The 19,578-nt window shown below is 63.3% G+C and overlaps 2 protein-coding genes across 8 annotated transcripts in view; one reads left to right on the top strand and one right to left on the bottom strand.

Annotated features, from left to right (window-relative positions):
- The window catches only part of NUP214 (nucleoporin 214), an 89,950-nt gene extending 88,220 nt beyond the window's left edge, over positions 1–1,730 (top strand). For all 4 annotated transcript variants that reach the window (XM_079790337.1, XM_079790336.1, XM_079790335.1 and 1 more), the window contains exon 38: positions 197–1,730. The gene's annotated coding sequence lies outside the window, so the exon portion shown is untranslated. The remainder of the gene's footprint in view (positions 1–196) is intronic.
- Positions 1,731–4,063: 2,333 nt separating this feature from the next.
- FAM78A (family with sequence similarity 78 member A) lies at positions 4,064–19,430 on the bottom strand. Of its 4 annotated transcripts, none has more exons than XM_079790052.1 (2): positions 10,110–10,907; positions 4,064–7,352 (listed from the first exon to the last, which is right to left on the bottom strand). In XM_079790052.1, the coding sequence occupies exon 2, from the start codon at positions 7,202–7,204 to the stop codon at positions 6,824–6,826; it is 381 nt and encodes a 126-aa protein (XP_079646178.1). In that variant the 5' UTR covers positions 7,205–7,352; positions 10,110–10,907; the 3' UTR covers positions 4,064–6,823. The 4 variants fall into 4 exon arrangements, with proteins under 4 accessions (XP_079646178.1, XP_079646177.1, XP_079646175.1 ...); XM_079790051.1 differs by lacking the exon at positions 10,110–10,907 and adding an exon at positions 17,995–19,430 and having other exon boundaries at positions 4,065–7,352; XM_079790049.1 differs by lacking the exons at positions 4,064–7,352; positions 10,110–10,907 and adding exons at positions 14,726–17,619; positions 17,995–18,325.
- Between the last annotated feature and the right edge of the window lie 148 nt (positions 19,431–19,578).

Below are 19,578 nucleotides of genomic sequence, written 5' to 3'. Positions count from 1 at the left end.
GCATGTGGGAGGCCATCCATCAATGTGTGTCTCTCACATTGATGTTTCTCTCTCTCTCTCTCTCTCTCTCTCTCTCTCTCTCTCTCTCTCACCTCCCCCCCCCCCACGCCCCTCCCTTCCACTCTCTAAAAATCAATGGAAAAAATATCCTCACTCCTTGGTGGAAGTTTTTTTTTAATGTTTTTATTGATTTCAGAGAGGAAGAGAAAGGGAGAGGAGATAGAAACATCAATGATGATGCCTCCTGCACACCCCCCACTGGGGATTGAGCCCGCAACCCCGCCTGTGCCCTTGACCGGAATCGAGCCCAGGACGCTTCAGTTCGCAGGCTGATGCTCTATCCGCTGAGCCAAACCAGTTAGGGCGGTGGAAGATTTAAAAAAAAAAAAAGCCAGACCCCAGCACGAGATGACGAGGGGGTGGGGGCGGGCTTTTACAGAAGCTTCAAGGGCACGGAGCCAGCCCAGCACACCAGGGCCACAGCCGGGCCAGCGTCAGAGCCAGGCCCCGGGCTGGCCGGGACCTCCTGGCAGTGGCCTCTGGTTCTCACCAGCCCCGGGAGGCACTAGCTTGCAGCCGGAACAGCTGTCCGTGGCTCAGTGGGTGATGATGAGCACAAACTGGACACAGACCCAGGGACAAGGCTGTCCGCCGCTTACCAGCTGGAACAGGTGCCACGTGGCCCGAGCTAAAACGGCTGATGCCACGGCTCAGGGCAGGTATGCACAGGGCGCGGGCTGGTGCCTGGCACAGGCATGGCCAGCTCACAGGTGGCTTCCCTGGCCCGAGCAGACAAGCCCCAGTGCCCCTGCCCTGAGTGCACGCACACAGTATTTTCACCCGGCAGCACTCACTTCAGGGCCCGGACACCCCTCCCCGGGAGGGACACCCTCGGGCAGGGCTAGTGCAGGGAGAGGACCCCCTACACCCCTGCCCTGTCTGCAGGTTTCTTTCCCTGCAGATGAGAGCAGCCAGGCATGGCTCACTCCCCTGCTCGTCTTGCCATCCCCCGGCTCTCCAGCTGGCCGAGGGGTGCCCAGTGAGGAGCAGGATGGGCCGCATGCCGGGCTGTGAGTCACTGGCTGCAGCTGACAGAAGGCTGTCTGAGCGGATGGAGCAGCTTAAATCATCAGCAGCCGACATTGTCAGAGCATTTAGAATCCTCAAGTCTTGGATGTTTGCTTTTCGGTTTCATTCCCTGAGTTTTAGGGAACCAGGATTTGCCCTGCGGAGGTAAATGAAACTTACAATCATGTTGCAAGGTTCTGCATGTGGTAATTTGAGGGTGCAGCCTTGGGTTCCTCCCCCAGACCCTCCTGCCGGGGCCCAGGGGGGAGCGCCTCTCTTTCTCAAGTGGCAACAATTGCTCTGAGCTGAATCCCGGCCTGGACTCGGCTCCAGGCAGCTGACCTGGCTGAGCCCTGACGCTTGTCTGCAGGGACTTCTTTTTCATGTTGAGCCGTTCTGGACACGAATAAACATCGTCTCTGAGACGTCCAAGCCAAGTGGTGCTCGGACTGCTGTGTGGTGGCCAGCGTCACAGATGGTGGGGCCAGTGTCATTGTCCAGAAGCACGTACCGACGTGCCGTGCTTCCTGCGTGCGGCCCCCACACCGGCCCGCCAGCAGCACAGCATGCACCTCGTGCTTTCTCCTGGTGGGCGGGGGAGGGGGGGTCCGGCTGGCCCAGCCACGCAGTGCACCCGGGCCCCTTCCTCACCACGTGTGTTGGCTGTGAGCTGTGTTCAGGGGGGCAAAGCTGGCCCGGGCGGGAATTAAAGAAGCCCAGGTTTTAGGGCTGAAGGTTATCTTGTTTGATTTCCTCCTTAAATATACAAAGGAACTGAGCCCCAAGGAGGGGAAGAAATTGACTCCACCCAGCAAATTGTTTATTGGTTAAGACCATGGTCTCAGGCAAGTCACTTAACCTCTCTGAGCCCCGGTTTCATTTCTATAAAAAGGGGGAATGGTACTACATTCACCTAAATCTGTTTGTTGTTGCCGATAGTCCTGGATAAGCAAGTCCTGTGGTCTGGATGTCGAGGTGGTGATGGGCCTAACTGAGAAGTCTAGTTCGATATAAACGCCGGCCCAGCGCCCTCCCTCTCAGGCAGCCCGTGCGTGATTAACGCCGAGCACAAACCCTACATTTCTCCGAGTCCCACGGGCAGATGGGCCAGGTGTGCGTGTCCTGGCTTTGGGTTGGGAAACCAGCATGCGAGGTCAGGCGGCCAGCCGGGCCTCACTCCGCAAGTCAAGTGGCCGCCAAGAATAGCACGGGGCCGCTGACTGCGCCACTTGCAGTAAGCGCCCAGCGTGCCGCCCTTCGTCTGTCGGATTGGAAAGGGACTGTAAACGTGAAGCAAGGCCAGGCCGGTGGAGGAACTGACGGTCTGCGTCTCACTCACAGGGACCCGGGGGCAGCCCTGCCTGGGCGGAGCAGGCGGCAGCGCCAGGACCCGTGCCAGTCGTGTGGGTCTGCCTCTCGGACACAGGCTCAGGGATGGAGCTCATTTGCTCGGGGGAGAGGGGGGGTGCTTGCATTTAATAGTTTCCATCAGCCAGTGCCAGCGGGCTGTGCACTATTAGCTTCACACTTGGGCCTTCTGCCCCGCAGGTAGCTGGGAGAATCAGGGTGTGGACGGGCCGCGTGGTCTCAGAAAAAGCAGTGACTGAGCGGGACCCACGATGGCTGTTGGAAGCCAACCCAGCTCTGCAGCTTCCCAGCTGCGTGACCTTTAGCCAGTCCTCCGACCTTTCCTGAGATTCCGTTTCCTGGTCTGTAAAGGGCAGCGCACCCGCGATGTGATGGATGGTGACCCGAAGGGGCCGTGGCCGCGCCGGCACGCCCTGTTCGGAGGGCAGGCAGGCTGGGGCCGGCTCCCGGTGCACCTGCTGCTCCCGGACGTCCCGGGGCAGGTGGGCGGCCCTGCCGGACAGCAGGCTCCCAGGTCCCGGCTCCTGCGACAGCTGCTGGGTCTGGTGTCTGCTTCGTCCCCGTCCGGGATTTCTAAATTTAACCTGCTATCGGCCTGAGAGGCTGGAGGGCTTCCACCGTGACTGACAGCCACTCGGAATCCACTTTACTCGCAGCCCCTCCCTGCACAGGCCTCCCTCCCCACGGCACCCCCTGTGCAGCTGCCGTCCTGGCGCCCTCGCCCAGCTGCGTGGCTGCAAGGAGGTGGGGTGCCGGGCTACTGCGGCTTGTCCCGCTGTGACCCAGCTCAGCTTCCTCCGCCGTCGGCTAGGCCTGCACCCGTTCCCTGCTCACACTCGTGCGTGTGCACACACCCCCCACGCTCTCTCGCAGGCAGAGCTCAGGAGCCGACTCCACAACCGAAAGCCGAACTGCAACAGTGACTGCACCAGCCACGAGCCTTCTGGGCGGAGGGCGGCCAGCGGGGCCTGTTATGCAACTTCCTGCTGCGGTGGCTCCGACCCAGAGGCAGGAGGCAGGATGCCGCTGGGCTCCTAGCGTGGGACCCAGAGCAGAAACCCGATCCCCGACGCCCAGTGGCGGGCAGTGCCCGGCGGGCGAGCCTGTGGCCTGCAGTGGCCGGGCAGCCCCTCAGAGGGAATGCGCCCAGCTCACTGTGGGCAGGAACTGACTGCACCCGGGCCAGGAGGGGGAGAGGCTTTTCCTGCCCCGGGAGCCGAGGAGGGAGCGAGCCAAAGGCCGGGCCTGCTTGTAACCGTCACCGGGACTGGGCACCCAACACAGCACCACGTAGCTGGGCTCCGGGGCCCGGGTTCAAGTCCGGGGCCTACTCTTCCCACAGGCACAGCCGTGGGCAGCTTCTCCCCTTCGCTCTCCCTCAGTTTCCTCATCTTTGAAATGGGGATCCTGGTAACCCCGAGTGGTCGTGAGGACGCACCAACAGCGGGGTGCTCTGGCCCCACCAGCTAGGAGGCGGCTGCTGGGAGAGCCCGGGGTCCCATGCAAGGTAGGTGGGCTCGGCAGGGCTCGGTTCTCACCCAGACTCGCAGACGGCTCCAATCCATGGCCCCCCTCAGAGCCCACCCCCACTCCAGGCCCCCCAGGCCCCCTGCCTCCGCCTTTCATAGGAAAGTCTGACTAGAAGACAGGATGAACTGCAAGGCTCAGCCCCCACCCGCCCCACACACACACACACATCATACACACATATACATCATACACATCATACACACACACATACACATCATACACACACATACACATCATACACATCATACACACATCCCCCACATTGGCTGCCGGCTGAGGGCCGGGCAGAGCCACCTTCTGGATCCCATGGCCCCAGCAGCTCCCTCCTTACGAAGACAGGTCTACAGGTCTGTACACTCACCCCATTCACGTGGGATTCTACTGTTTGCCAAAAAGCCAAGCTGCCCCCCAGTCCTGGCCCCACCCCCAAGCCTGCCCCCCTCCTCCCCACAGGGACCAGCCAGGATGCTGGTGAGGACCGAGGTCTGGGATGGCAGAGGTGGCATCAAGTGGCCTGCCCCTCCCGGGGTCCCCCTGGCCCTGAGCACAAGCCCCACAGGCGCCCCCGAATTACAGCGCCGGCAACCCCACAATGACCCGCCACTTCAGAAACATCCAGACCCTGACCAGCCCTACTTTAAAATTACACTTTATTTCTCTTTGTGAATATTTTTGTTTTTTTTAAGGTTCGTTTTACATTTTCTTCAAGAGTCTGTGCCTCCTGGTAAGTGCACTGGTTTGCTTCACAGTAGTCTCCACGGTCCTTATTGCTGGGCCAGTGTCCACACGGGGGACACCAGGGGACTGGGGACCCGGCCAGAAGCCCGGCCTGTGCTCCCGACAGGAGGGGGAGCGTCCTCGGCCCTGCAGCCTCTCAGGGTCTTCGGAAAGGCCAGCTGGCAGGGAGGGGGAGCGGGGGAGCGGGGCCAGACATGCAGGGGCCCAGGCAGAGGCGGGGAGCCCGGCCTTCCCTCCACGGGCACGGCGTCCGAGTTGGAGGGATTCTGCCCCCAAACAGCACAGACCCCCCGGCTGTTCTTTCCACCTCGGCCCTCTACCCGCCGTGACCCCGCCGGGCTCATTCTCCATTGTAGTACAAGAAGACCTGAGTGCGGAGAAGGGCCCTCCGCCAGGAGGCCGGGCGGCACCCGGCCCCTCCCGGCCCACCCGGCGCTCCCCGCCCTCACCTCGAGGCGGGGCTCACACCCAGGGGGCCAGCAGCTCCGGGAAGGCTCCCCAAGCACCAAGCTGTTTGCAATCCAGTTGTCCCAGGAGAGCTGCGCGCCTGGCAGGAGCGGGGCTCGGGAGGGGGACTGGACGGACGGTCAGCACCCCTGAAAACATACACTGTCACGTGGGTAACGAGGGAGCGAGGACTAGGTGGCCGACGCCTCCGGTGTGGTCACTGGGCTCCTACAAGTGGCTCATGTGCAGAAATGGATCGTTTTTCTCATCGGATGGTTTTCTGTGCTTGATTATTACTAGTTTGGATGCGGGGCCTGGGGGACGCAGCTGTGGGCTTGGCAAGCTTGGAGGAAGGGGGCTTCCGCGGGGTCCCCCACAGCTCCTGCCAGCAGCCTTCAAGGCAGACATCGCGGAGGAAGCTTGGTGTCACTGGGGACCGAGTCCTGGGACTCCCGGCGCCCAGGACGCCAGGGAGGGTGGCCCTCAAAGGCTGGCACTGTCCCAGACGCCTCCACCGCGCCCCGATGCCGCTCAACCCTGGGCCCCGGTTCACTTCCCAGGACAGGCTGCCGGGGACCCAGGAAGCCTCGTGCTCCCTCCGAGGCTGCCCCCCTCCAGCGCTGTGTGTTCGACGTCCCCTGAGAAGGAGCCTGGAGGGAAAGGTGCGCCTTTCCTCGGACCCGCCACCTAGAGCTGAGCCTGGGCCCACGGGGCTGGCCCCCCGGCATGTGGGACCAGCGTGGATGGGAAGGAAAGGCTCACTGTGTGAGATGTGGGGCAGACCCCCGGCGATGGTGCCGGGCACAGAGGGCGGAAATGCCCGGGGCTCCACCTGCAACTCCCAGGAGCCTCCCTCTCTCCACGACCCCCGAGCAAGGCAAGGCTGCAGGGAAGGGAGGCGAGGGCAGCCCTGCAGAGCCACCTGGACCGGGGACAGGGGACGGGGGACGGGGGCGGGGGGGGGGCTCCACCTGGGGCTCCTTAGGCAGCGTCTGTCTGTGGTTGTGTTTCTGCTGAAACACAAGAATAAGCCGCTGGTTTGAGGCCGGGGTCCCTGCCCCTGTGCCAAGATGCCCGGGAGGAGGGGCTCAGGGAGTCTCTCTCCCCCGGACCCAACCCCTCCCCAGCCCCCGGCAGGAGATGGGAAGTCCAGCAGAAGAGAGATCCTGCTTTAGATCTGTTTCGGTGTTTTTCCTTTCAATTCAGCTTAAGGCAAAAGTTTGGCAAAGCAAGTCTACGTAAGGCCGCGTGAGGGGGGGCAAGGGGGGAGGGGGGCGCGTGGGAGGGCCCGGCACCCACGGGTCAGTAAGCGCGGGCCTGTCACTCATCAGCTCCCCCTCCTCCCGCCCGAACCTCCTAGAGAGGCGTCTAAAAAAAAAGGCCTGGAAGCAGTTGTGTGGGGGCGTCTGTTGCAAGTGAATGAAACTGTGAGGAAAGGAAACCCCAGGGACGGGAGGGCGCACCTGGGGTTCATCCTAATCTGTCCCGCTGGTCTCCCCCTCCCCGCAGGCCGCGGCTCCATCCGAGAGGGCAGAGGCCATCCGGGCATGCGCACAGTGAGACCCCCGGGACAAGGTAGAAAGGTTGTATTTTGCTGGATGACGGGCGTCCTCGGGGGCGTTGGAGCGGTCTCATCGTTGGAGTCGGAGCTGGCAGGCGCCCCGGCCGGCTGCTACCGGTGCTTGGGCGGGATCACCACCAGCGGCTGCCCGTACTTGGGCCGCCACATGAGGACCTGGGCGTCGTTGGCGTTGGGCTTGACCAGGGCGCTGGGCGGGATGGGCTCGTTCCTGCTCAGGATCTTGGGCTGGTCCTGCGCGATGGGCTCCCGCAGGCGGGCGCGCTGGCCCAGGGGCCGGCTGGGGTTCACCTCGATGCTGAGCTGCATGCGCCAGTGCAGCGTCTGCAGGATGATCATGTCGTTGGTCGAGGTGTTGGTGGCCACCAGCCACGTGGTGAAGCTCTGGTCCCGGTAGATGTTGGTCAGCCGGGCCACGTTGCTCTCGCTGACGGGCACGGCCCACGTGACGCTGGGGTAGAAGTTGTCGTTCATGCTGATGATGAACTTGGAGTCCCTCTTGGTGGGGCCCACGATGGTGCATGTCTCCGTGGTGTTGCCGTACCAGGGGTAGTTCACCCCGTCCGAGTCACTGATGGCCTCGATCTTGCCCTCCAGGAGGTCCGGCAGCTCCCAGCTGGACCTGAGGGTGGGAAGGCAGTTTGCTCAGCCAGCCGCCACAGGCCCCCGCCGCCCCCTGCCCGGGGGCTCACCTCCCAGGGGCCAGACGGTAAAGAGACATCCGACATCCTGGCAGTGAGCAGGGGCTCCCCCAACATCACTCCCCCTCAAAACCCACCCCGTTCTCTTGCATCGTCTCAAACCGGTCTCCCCCTGAAACCCCTGCCGTCCCGCTGGCTCCCAGCTGGGCTTCGGGAAGCCCTGGCCGCCCAGCCCGAGGGGATGGGGAACCGGACGGAGCCCTGCACGCTGCGCCAGCTGCTGTTGGGGCGGCCACGTGGGACCGTGGCTGAGGCGGAGACCATAGGCCCCGAGAGGCTGGGCCACTTAGCCCGGGGGGCGGGGAACAGACACGCAGGCTGCCCGCCCCTCTGCTCCATGACCTTCTGCTTTCAAGGCCGCACTTCAGAGCCCAGTGGCCACGGGGTCAGCACATCCGAGATGAATCCTGACCCCTCACTGACCAGTGCATGACCTGGGGCAACGCCTGCCCTGAGCTTCAGTGCCCTCACCCGTGAAGGGGGAGCTTCCGGCCTCCTCCTGGCACGGGCCTGGGGTGTAGGAACCAGCACCCCAGGGCCCTCTGCTTAGGGGCTGGCCTCCCACCTCCATGTCTCTCTCCCTCATGGGAGTCGGGGCTCCCAGGCCCTCCCCCAGGCCACAGCAAGCACCTGAGGCTTCCGGGGCCCAGACGCCCCTTCCTCCCTCCGCCCACCCCCCCTTCCTTTCTGCTCATGCCTGCCGAGAAGAGGAAGCGCCATGCCGCCGGCTGGCCCGTCCCTGGAGCCGTAGAATCAAAAACGCCTAACCAGCCTGCCTCAGTGCACTAACTCAGTCCGCGCTGGGCCGGCTTGGGGTGCACCGTGCTTGGCTGCAGAGCGGCCCGCACTGGGCTTTCGCTGCTAGAGGCCTAGGGGCTCAGCCTTCCTGGGGCGGGGGCAGGCCGCGGGGTGCCCAGAGCTCAGACTCTGGAACCCCACAGGCCTTCCTATAAGTCTCAGCTGCCCCCTCCCTGGTGGGAGACCCCGTGCAGACACATGTCCCTGCTGGGGTCACTGAGGAAGACAAGAATGTGCCAGCCCAGGGCAGAGCACAAGGGAAATGCCCGTAGTTGGTCGCTGCTGGCACCACTACCGTCCCTATTGTTGCTATAACAACGCTCAGCCCATCCGAGCTGCTCCGAGGACACAGCAGAGTCTGGGAGCCCCCCTTGGAGACCCATCAGCAATCACGTGCCCCGCTGCACAGGTGAGGGGGGCGCAGCCGGGCCGGCCTTTTCCCAAGGTGAGCGGGCTAAGCGATGGCACTCGGACCCGGGCAGCCTGGCGTGGTCCAGGGCTGGTTCCGCCTGGGCCCGTGATGCCAGCTCAGGACGCTTGGCACGCAGAGTGCTGCACGCCCGCACTCGCCACAGGTGCCCTCGGGACCCCTGCTTTGCTCACTGCAGCAGCATTCGCGGCAGCCCAGGGGTGGGAAGGCCAGTGCCCAGGGGCGGGTGACGGACAAGCGTGTCCACCCACACGATGGGGCATCATTCCGCCTGAAAAGGGGGGACATTCTGACGCTGCTACAACACGGACGGGCCCTGAGGACGTGATGCTGTGGAGTAAGCAGGCACCGGACAGACACGGTGATTCCACACCCACGGGTGCCCGGAGAGGTCCGTTCACAGGGACAGGAAGCAGAATGCTCACCAGGGCTGAGGGCTCGTGTTTCATGGGGACAGAGTCCCCTTGGGGTGAAAGTGCTGGAGATGAGCGCGTGGCCATGTGCGTGTGCTTAATGCCCCTGAACTTAAACATGGCCCAAATGGAACTTCGATGTATATCGGATCACAATAAAAAAAAAAAAAATGCGTTTCTCTATGGAAATGCATCATGTAGTGTTAGCAGTTAGCAACGCTGGGGACACGTAGGAGGAATGATTACCAACGTGGTTTTGCTAACTTCTTTTTCCTTCTGTTTTCTGTTTATTTTATGGAAAGTCACCTGCCTGGGTACCATCTCCTGCCCAGGGCCTTGAGTGCATCTCTCAGAGGGAACCTGGGCAGCAGCTCAAACCACCTCACATTTCTCAAGTGCCCACCGGCCCCCACCCCGATCTCGCCGCTCTGCTCTCCCAGACCCGCCCGCCACAGAGGCCTGCTGCCAAGGCACCCGCTCCACCTGCTCACGGCGGTTACATTTGCCGGCAGCGACGTTTTAGAAGGCAGAAAGCAGACGTGCAAAAGGAACTTCGTGTTTCCTGGGCCCCTTTCACTTCCGGAGAGCGGGCTGGTTTGGGGAGTGAGGGCTTCCCAATACCACGACGGCTTCTCTCTCTCTGCCTCTGACCCCGGATCCCAAGATGCCTTTCCTCCCCGCGCCCCGAAGGCTCCAGCCCCCGCTCAGTCAGACAGGCGACGGTCCTCATGAGCTGGCAGACAGCCGTGTCTCGTGGGCTGTTACTCAGAACCAGGGCCAAGGGCATCTGTTGTCAAGTCATCGCCAGCGGCATGGCCTGGACCTGGTCCCGTGGCCTGTGTGCCCACGAGGAGGTGGCAGGGAGGGAGGTTAAGGGCACGGCTTCTGGGGGCCACAGGCCAGCCCTGGATCCAGTCTCAGTCTGGCTCGGATCAAGTCACAAATCTCTTGCGTTCGGGGTCACCATCGGTCAACGGTGGGTAGCCCCGCCCACTTTGCAAGGTCTGGGGGCGACGGCATGCGTTGATGTACATTACCTGGTGCGCAGTAAACAGCGGCACGTGGAAACGTCTGAGACGGCTGGAGGGAGGTGTCAGCACTTAGCTCCGCCGGCCCTGACCTGACCTCACTGTGGTTCCAGACTCCGCGTGCTCTGCGAGGAGTGGATTCCACGCAGCGGGGCCGCCTCTGAGATTTCCTGTTGGTTCTGGAATGACCTTGGACGTCGAGGCCGACCTTCAGTGCTTTGCCCACAGGGCGGAGTGGGGGCTCGGACCCCGGCCCTGCACACACTGAGCAATACAGTGTCTGACTCGCAGATGCCACCAAAAGGGGTAAGGACCGTAAGCCGGGCTCCCCGCGCCGTGCCTGCGCACAAGCGCACAAGCGACGGATCGGCTTGGAGGTGGGGGCCTTGGAATACGTGGGAACACGCCTGTTCCTGCCCCAGGCCCACAGGCCTCGGTCCGCCTGCCCCACCACCTTCTCTCCAGACCCCAGCTGTGCTGGGTCCTCGTAGGTGTAGGAAGGCAAAGGACCGCAGGGAGTCCAGGCTTGGCGCCAGACCTCACACGCCTTCTGCCCCCCCCCACCCCGTATCACGTCAGAATGGGACCCCTCAGCTTCCCTCAACACCCAGCTCCGTCTGCAGTCCCCACCAGCACCCCCTCAACGAGAGTTCGCAGAGACCCGTCACTGACGCTGGCCACAGCTGGGAGAGAAATGGACAGGGTGCCGCCCTGGTCCACAGAGATGGTGGGGGGCCCCGTGCCCTCCAGCCCCCACCATCCCTGACTCTCCCTCCTGCCTTGAGACGGTCCCCCTTCTCCCTGACCTCACCCCAGCCAGCACCCTTCCCCCCCGCCCAGGCCTCCCAGCCTCCCCTCCCGCCCCCTGCGGAAGCCTGAGAGATCTTTTAAAAACACAGTAATCGCACCGTCCCTCCCTCCAACCCTGTCAAACCTGCCATGACTCCCCATGACCCTTAAAGCCGATATCACTGAAGCCCAGGTCCCATGTACACACGTGTGTGCACACAAAACACACACACACACACACTCACACACTTTCCCTCCCCAGGCTGCAGACCCTCTAACCCAGTGGTCGGCAAACTCATTAGTCAGCAGAGCCAAATATCAACAGTACAACGATTGAAATTTCTTTTGAGAGCCAAATTTTTTAAACTTCTTCTAACGCCACTTCTTCAAAATAGACTCGCCCAGGCCATGGTATTTTGTGGAAGAGCCACACTCAAGGGGCCAAAGAGCCGCATGTGGCTCTCGAGCCGCAGTTTGCCGACCCCGGCTCTAACCATTCTCAGTTCCTCTAACGGGCCCCGCCCCACCCCGCCCCACAGGGCCTGTGCCTGGAGCAGCGCCGCCCGGCCTCCCCGTGCTCCTGGGTGGTGCTCCTGGCTCGGCTCTCGAGTCCGCAGGGAAGCCCACCCGCGCCCTCCCACCGGGCCGATGCCACTCGGTGCTCCTGCTGCTGCTTCCTGGCACACCGGCGGGGATTAAATAACCATACGGTCCTTGTTGAGGATCTCTGGAGGGCAGGGCCATCCTCAGGATTATGCTGGTGCTGGACCAGTGCCTGTGGGCAGGGCCGGAGCCCACGGTCCCCACACCCGCGGCTCGCTGCTGGCGCGCCCCTTACCTGAGCGCTCTGGCTGGCAGTGTCAGGCCCAACGGGGCATCCCCACGGCGGCAGCACATCGGCCAGCTGTGTACGGGGCACCCTGCGCACGTTCTCCCGTCCTCGGCCTGGGCCGGGGTTGCGGGGCGCCTTTCACAGGGGACGCCTGGAGATGTCAGAGGCCTGGCCCAAGGTCACATAACCAGGGAGACGCTGGGCCAAGACCCACAGCCTGAGCTACTGGCCTCCAATGGCCCTCGCTCCACACACGCACACATACATGCACACAGAGACATATACAGAAACATAGACACACAGAGACGTGCACACACACAATCACATGTATACACACACATGCACATATGTGTGCGCACACACAGCTCTGAGCAGCACTGACTGAGAACGCGCGTCTGAAGGGGTTGCAGTAGGACCGTCCCTGGAGCTGGAGAAGCGGTTGAGGCTGCTGAGGGCCACGAGGGCTGGGACGGCCACCCTGTGGCTCCAGGCCCAGCCCCCCCGTCCCAGCAGGCCCAGTGCGCAGGCCCCTCAGCAGAGGGCGAAGGAAGCCAGGGAGGCCGAGGCCCCGGGTGTGCGGGGGAGGCCCTCCTGGCACCACGGGGCACACCCCGGCTCCCTCAGACGGAGCCAGGCAGGGTGGTGAGCCTGGGCCTGGGCTCTCCCAGGCATGGATGGCCTGATGCACCCCTGGGGGCCCCGCCCCGTGGGTGTGGGCGGGGCTCTCTGACTGCGGGCCCAGCCCCCTAGGCCTCAGCACAGAGCCACTTCCTGTCTCTTCACTGGTCTCCTGTGCACACACTCCTGTATCTTCCTTCAAATCAAGCACTTTTTAAAAAACTCAACTAAACTTAACTTTTCCTAAGAAATACCTTTGAAATAACAAATATGCTCAATACATACAGATATATTTTTTCTAATAGATATTAAAATACATGTGTTGTTTAAATTCAAGTGACACTAAGCTGACACTAGCCCCACGGCGCCCACTGGGCCTGAGAACCAGCCACAGGGGAGGCCCGAGGCCGCGGGCCCAGGCCGCCCGGCTCCGCCGGCTGGTTTCTGGGCTCTGGCTCGGCCCAGCGGGCACCCAGGGACGATCTGGCCTCGTCCTCAAGAAAACAGTTTTGACAATTCGCAAAAAGTTCAAATCCTGCAAATTTACAGAAACTGAGGCCCAAAAGCCCCCCTGAAGCCAGAGTGGGATCCCGGTTTCCTGACTTCTGCCCCAGGCGGTGGGCACCCACCAGGCTGGACCCCCACCAAGCGGGTCACCCGGCGCCTGCTCTCTGGGGGAGGGGCTGCGGTGTCCCCCTCTTCCCACCTGCCCTGGGTCCCCCAAACACCAGCCCCACGCTGCCCTGCGCCCCTCTCCACCCAGGCCACGCGGCCCTGGGCCTCACAGGAAGGGACAGACCAGCGGTGCCTGTTTAGCTTCAGTTCTTAGTCGTAAAAGCTGTGCTTTTTTTCAGCGCCAGCCGCAGAGACGTGCACAAAGTGTCTCTTCCGCGCCACCCTCCCTCCCTGAGGCAGGTTACCGGCTGGTAAACATCCTTCTAGACCTTTCCCTCACACACACACGCAGTATACGTTCCCATTGTCACGACGTCTTTCTAATGAAAAACGGCTTCCTATGTCTTTGACAGCTAATTTCCAGTGCCATCTGGAATCTGGTCCTTGTCCCTCGTGGCAGCCACCACAGCCCACTTTCTGATCTTTTTCATTTTACGCAGATCCGATCCGCACAAACACGGACGTGTGCTTCATTTATTTCCCTGACTGTGGCGCTGCCTTCGCGCACGTCCCCAGGAACAGCCAGCCTTTGTCGGGGGCACCCGGAGGTGAGGCTTGGGGTGATCCCTTGGCTTGGGCCGGTCGGGGGGGGGGGGGTGGTTGGGGGAGTTCTCTCTGGCCGGGCAGTCCCCCGCCACTTCCTCCCACCCCCAAGCCTTGAAACGAGGACTTCCCTCTCCCACCCACTCCGCCCGCCCTCCGCCAGGCCCAGCAGCTGGGGGAGGCCACCTTCCGGTTCCGGTAGCAGAGGAAGCCGCATCCCCGATTGTTCTGTGCGGGGCCCTGGCTCAGGCCCGGCTGCAGGAAGAGGCCATGTGGTCGGCGGCCGTTCCGCCGGCCTGGCCCAGACCCGCTGGAGCAGCCGGCTTCCTCGGGCAGTGGCTTCAGGCCTCGGGCTGGGTCCTCCTCCTCAGATGAGGCCCTTGGGAGGTAACGGAGAGGACAGGGAGCCGGCCCCTCTGCACCCCAGCCCCAGGCCGCAGCCCCTCCAACCTGCCCGGCCTTCCTGCCCGCTCAGCCCGGGGCAGCCCATGCCACTCCATCTGCCGCCTGGAAAGACCCTCGCCCGTCTCACCCGTCTCATGGTCCAGGGCGCTCACACTGTAGACGGGTGCGTGAAACCCAACCCCGAGAGGAGGCAGCCACGGCGACAACACAATGTAGCCATCTTTACGCTGCTCATTAATAATTAACCAGCAGCAGTTATGACATTGACAGCTACCCCGGATCCAGCCTTCAGATGCACCAGGCGCCGTGCTAGGTTCTCGCGATGCCTCCCCTCACGTAACCCTCACCACCCCTGCACGAGGGAAGGACTGTGCTCCCCACTTCATGGATGGGAACAGTGAGGCTCAGAAAGGTTGAGAGACTGGCCCAGGGTCGCAGCACCAGTGAATGGCGGAGCTGGGGTCCACACCCTGCTGCTCTCCTCCCCCCTCCCCCCCCCCAGGTCTGCCCTCTGGCAGAACCCAGAGCCAGAAACGAACCAGCCCTTGGCCTTGGCCCTGAGCCAGATTCCCGTGGGGGCTCCAGAGAGGGGCAAACTGGGGACAGCGTGAAGCGTCTCCCACGCAGGCGAGAAACTGTGACTTGTCACTCAGAAGGCGGTGCCAGCTGCCAGGTGGCGGTTGAGGAACTGCGGAGGACGGGGCTGTGGAGGCAGGTGTCTCCAACAGTTTGGGGGGGGGCGGGGGAGGGGAGTGTGGCTTTGAAAGTAATGTGGGTTGGACCCAGAACCATATAGCATCCTCTCAAGCTGGCCCGGAGAAGCTCACCATTGAATGGCTGGCTGTGGGAGTCACATTATTGTCCCCCTTGAAATATTTCAGACCCAGAATGTCATTCTACAAAGTTCCCCTGGATTAGAGGTTAATCTCACGCAGGGATAACGTTTGGGGGTATTAACAGGTTTTGGTTAAGTATCTGGAATTAATGTTTTGAGTACAAGCCCATTTGTAAAGGACGGAAGCGCTAACCTTTGCCACCTGCGCCCGCCTCGGGCCACTGCAGACCCGTCCGTGGGTCTCATTTGAATGATTCAAACTGTCTGGGTCTCGTCCGGTGGTTCTCAACCAGCAGTGGCTTCCACCCCTCCCAGGGACAGCCGGCAGTGTCTGAGACACTTCTGGTTGTCACAACAGGGTTTGGGGGGGCTGCTGGCATCGAGCGGGTGGAGACCGGGGGCTCTGGCCCACGTCCTACGACGCACAGCACAGCCTCTGGTCCGGGCGAAGCCAGGGGGCAGCTCTGGGCAGCGGGGGGTCCCTGGTCAGTCCCGCCGGCTCCGCCCTCCTCACTCCCCTGTCACGGGGCTTGAAGACATGAGGAGTCGTTGGGGTCAGGGAGATGGAGGGGAAGGGTGTTTGCGTCTCACTCACACTCAGGCCTCCTCTGAGCCAGCCCTTCCCATTCCCAGCGGCACCGGCTCAGAACAGCCGCGCTGCTCGGTGATTCTTACAACGACTTTGTTGGTTAATAGTAAGTCGGGCAGCTTCCAACTCGTCACCTGCCCCTGTCCCCACGAATCCTCACAGCAGCCGATGACAGCGCCGACGCTCCGGGGCGACTGCCCAAGGCCCGGCGTCACCACTGGTCAGTCATTCCGACCCCAGGGTCTGAGCCCACGAGGGACACGACCCCCCCAGGGAGCCTCAAACTCTGCCCTCCCTCTGGGCTGGGCCCCCCCACCCGGGATCAGGAGCCCAGGAGGATGGGACGCCGACACAGAGGGCCCTGAGCCAACAGCGGTGTCCCAGGCAGGGCACGGGCCCGGGGAAGCAGGTAGACAGCCAGGCAGCCGGCCGTCGGCCCCCGGGGAACGCCAGTCGCTCGTGACTATTTCACAATTTGTAGAAGTCAGGGAGTGGCCCAGTGTGAAAGAGGAAGGCCAGGCAGGGAGAACACGCAGGACCAGAGGCACTCATGTCGGTCGGCATTCTGAAGCTTCAGCCACGGTTCTCAACTCATTACAGATGCGGTCGCTGCCTCCCCGTCAGAAAATCACCCAATGCCATCACAGCAATCACGTTAACGGCGAAAGCCACTTGCAGTAAGTATTGTGCCGTGGGCTCGGCGTGGTGCCGACTGCTTGACACACGTCTCCCATCGTTCTCGCAAGAAGCCGTGGCGCAAGGGCTAGGACGCCCCCGTTTGCAGAGGGAGAAACCAATGGTCAGGGTGGCTCAGGACACCCTGGAAAGCGGCGGAGCCTGGACCGCCGCCCGGGGCTGCGTGACTGCAGCTGAGGTGTGCCCTGGGCTCCCCCACCCAGGAGGCAAGGACTGGCACAGACAGACAAAGGTCGCCTCGGGTCTCCTGGCTCGGGCCTGCCTCCAGCCAGTGCCTGGACGTCGCCAGAGCCACCGCACAGAGGGCAAGGCCTCGAGGACTGGAAACCCTGTGCACAGATGGGAAGGCTGAGGCTCCGAGCCAGGCCCGTGCCCTCCCACCGCACATCACGTCCACCTCCTCCCATCACATCCCTCTCTCCCTCCTGGCACCCGTACCCGCCAAGCGCTGAAGGGCCCCCTGCCTCCCCGACCCCAGGGCCTCGCCCTGAGGCCCTGGAACCCTTTCCGTCCGCCAGTTGTCCCGGATGCCTTGCAAAGCCCCAGAAGGCTTCGAGCTTATGGCTTCTTAGGAAAGATTCGCACCCAACAGCTGAGACTCATGTTTCCCTGCGGAATGGGAAGTCGGCCCCCAGCCGGGATTAAGGGCCCCGTTCGGGAATTAAAGGGCTTGGGCATGAACACAGGCAGGTGGAGGCGCGGTGAGTGTCCATGGAGGTGGGCCGCGCACGCACCTCCTCGGGCGATCGCGGTCACACCCTCGTTTTAAGTTTTACTGTGATCCCCGGTCCCCTTATAACGCAGTCAGTGGTGGAGCAGCCGTGACATTTGGGGTCCCCCCAGCCCCATGCCCTCCTTACCCCCCTCTAATCTCGGGCGGCCCAGGATGTTCCCAAACAGCGCAAAGCCCTGCGCCTGGGGCGTCTCTCGTCCTCACTGCAGACCCGGGTGCTGCACAGAATGGACGCTGAGAGAGGGGCTGCGGGCGAGTGGCCCCCGTGCCCGACACGGCGATTGGCACCGCCTGCCTGAGGCTGGCTCTTCAGGGGAAGTCCACCACTGCTCTTCCACACCCAGGATGGCCACCCTGGGATCGGAACATTCCAGAAAAGCAGCGCAGGCCCAGGGTCCTGCACTGAGAGGTACATTATCCTGGAGGCCAGGCTGGGGAGAGGCCAGAGGGCTCTGAGCCTGAGACTGATGTCCACTGAAGTGGCCTCCGTCTTGGAGAGAAACAGTGCGACCCCCCGAAGCAAACCTGGTCTCTGAACCCGGCCGTCCTCTCAAACACCACGGGGAACAGTGACGCACGCCCCCCCCCCGCCCCCCAAAACTGAGGGGCAGCTGAAGACCCCGGAGGCCAGTTCCGCCCCAGCACAGGGCTCTGGGCAGACAACAGGCGGCTCCCGGGCACCCAGGTCCTTCCCTGAGCGTCGGCCACGTGGGCTGCAGGGCCGGAGCCGGGGCCCAGCGTGGCCTCTGCTGGTCCAGACAGCACGCCGCTTTGTCAAAGAGGCGCCTGATGGGATTTCCTCTGCTTTTGATTGATTGGTTGATTTTAAAGAGAGAGAGGAAGGAAGAGAGAGAGAGAAATCAATTGGTTCCAATTATTTATGCATTCACTGGTTGCGGGAATCAAACCCACAACCTTGGCATATCAGGACGACTCTCTAACCCCTGAGCTACCCAGCCAGGGCTCCTCTGCTTTCTCGGCAACCTCGGGGACAGGGGGAAAGGAGGTTCCAGAGCCATGAGCCCAATCTGAGTCAACACGCAAACCCTCTAGGGGGTCACATGGCCATGGAGGACTCGGCAGCCACTTCCGGACATGCCTAAAGCTCCCCTCTGCCCCGGACCATCAAGCTCCACACCCCAAGCAGCCCCCCAAAGCCTGCTCCCGAACAGTACTCACATGCCCTGCTCCCCGTACTGGTTGTAGAACTCCATGTGGCTGCACGCCTGGATCCAGCCGACCACCCAGGTCTCCTTCCTGGGGATGGGCGGCATGACCACCTGGGCCGAGGCCCGGAAGTGGGGTGTCCGGTAGCGGAGCACCACGCTGGAGGACTCGTCGATGCTGGTGGGGACGGGGTCGATCGAGGCTTTGACATCAATCACCGTGATTCCTTCCCGGAAGATCCTGGCTTTGCCCCCGATGCTCTGGATACAGCCCATGGCACACAGCACCGCTCTGATCTCCAGGGAAGGCCAGCAGTCCCAGAGGAAACTGGGCATTGAAAGGACGGAGGCCGCGGGACCCAGGGCACACGTCGTCTCCTTCAGCTCTCCGGGCCGATATCCATAGGATAGAGCACTAACTCAGTGGGCAGGGGGCGCGCGCATGTCACACCTCAGGCCTGTTTATAAATAAAGGCTTTGCTGCATCTCAGGGGTCCCGGGTTCTTCTGCTCGCAGTGGACAAAAATCACCGATACTCTTTGGGTTAAAAAAAGGGAAGTTTGGATATTAGTGGATAATCATGTTGCTCAGACAGCCAGCCCTTCGGGGCCTCCGCGCGGGGAACGCAGCTCCGAGACGCTCCCTGTGGGCTTGGGGAAGAAGGCGATGCGGGGACACATCAACGAGGCGGCTCGTCCCGTCCGCCCGGCGCGGCGGCCGCCACCCTCGCCGCGGGAGCCCGACTTCCTGCCCTCGGCCTTCCGCACGCGCTCGGGACACTCGCCCGGCCTCTCGCCCAGCGGGGCCGAATCAATGGGAGGGCAGCTTCTGCTCAGGCGCCGGAGGTCCCGGCTCCCTCGAGGGCGAGCGCCGACCCGCGGCTTCCTGGAGGCGAGCGCCGGGCTCCGGCCGCCCGCGAGGTCCCCGCGGAGCGCGGCGCGGGTCCTGGCCGGCGCCCACGGGAGGCGCGAGCCGACGCCCCCACGCGGGCGCGCCGCTGTCCCTCGTCGCTGTGGCCGCCCGCCGATCGTCCGGGGCTCCCGGGCTGCGCTGGAGCCGCCGCCTCGCTCGCCGCCGCCTCCCAGGACCTGGAGGGAAGTGGAAGGGACCGGGCGTCAGGGCCCGCCGCGAAGTTGAGCCTAACTTTGCCCCGGGGGGCGCGCGGGGCAACGACGCGTGTGCACGGGGCGCGGGCTCGGAGCTGACAGCGCAGCTCTGGGCGGTCTCCCCGGAGGAGGCGCCCCCCCGCCGCCCGCCCCGTCAGTGGCAGCCGCACGACCGCGCGCTCCAGCGAATAATCGCCGCCCGTGACATCTCCGCTGACACCATCCCGGCCCGCGGACGGGGCGGGGGGAGGGGGCAGGCCAGCACCGCAGTGGGCCGCGTGGACTTGCCGGCCCCGGCACCGCGCCCGCCGCCTCGCCGCCCGCTCCCCCTCCCCAGCCGGTCCCTCCGGCCCCTGAGGGCGCAGGGCCACCCCCGCAGGCCGGTCTGACCGGGCGCGCGCCCCTTCCCGGGCCGGGATCCCCCGATCCTTGGAGGGCACAGTGCCCTAGCCCCGCCGCATCGGTCCCCCCTCGTCAGCCGCGACTGGCCC

The sequence above is a fragment of the Cnephaeus nilssonii genome (assembly GCF_951640355.1).
Source record: "Cnephaeus nilssonii genome assembly, chromosome: 14".
NCBI classification, from domain to species: Eukaryota; Metazoa; Chordata; class Mammalia; order Chiroptera; family Vespertilionidae; genus Cnephaeus; species Cnephaeus nilssonii.
Note: the sequence above shows the minus strand (reverse complement) of the source record. Positions and strands in the feature narration are given on the sequence as shown.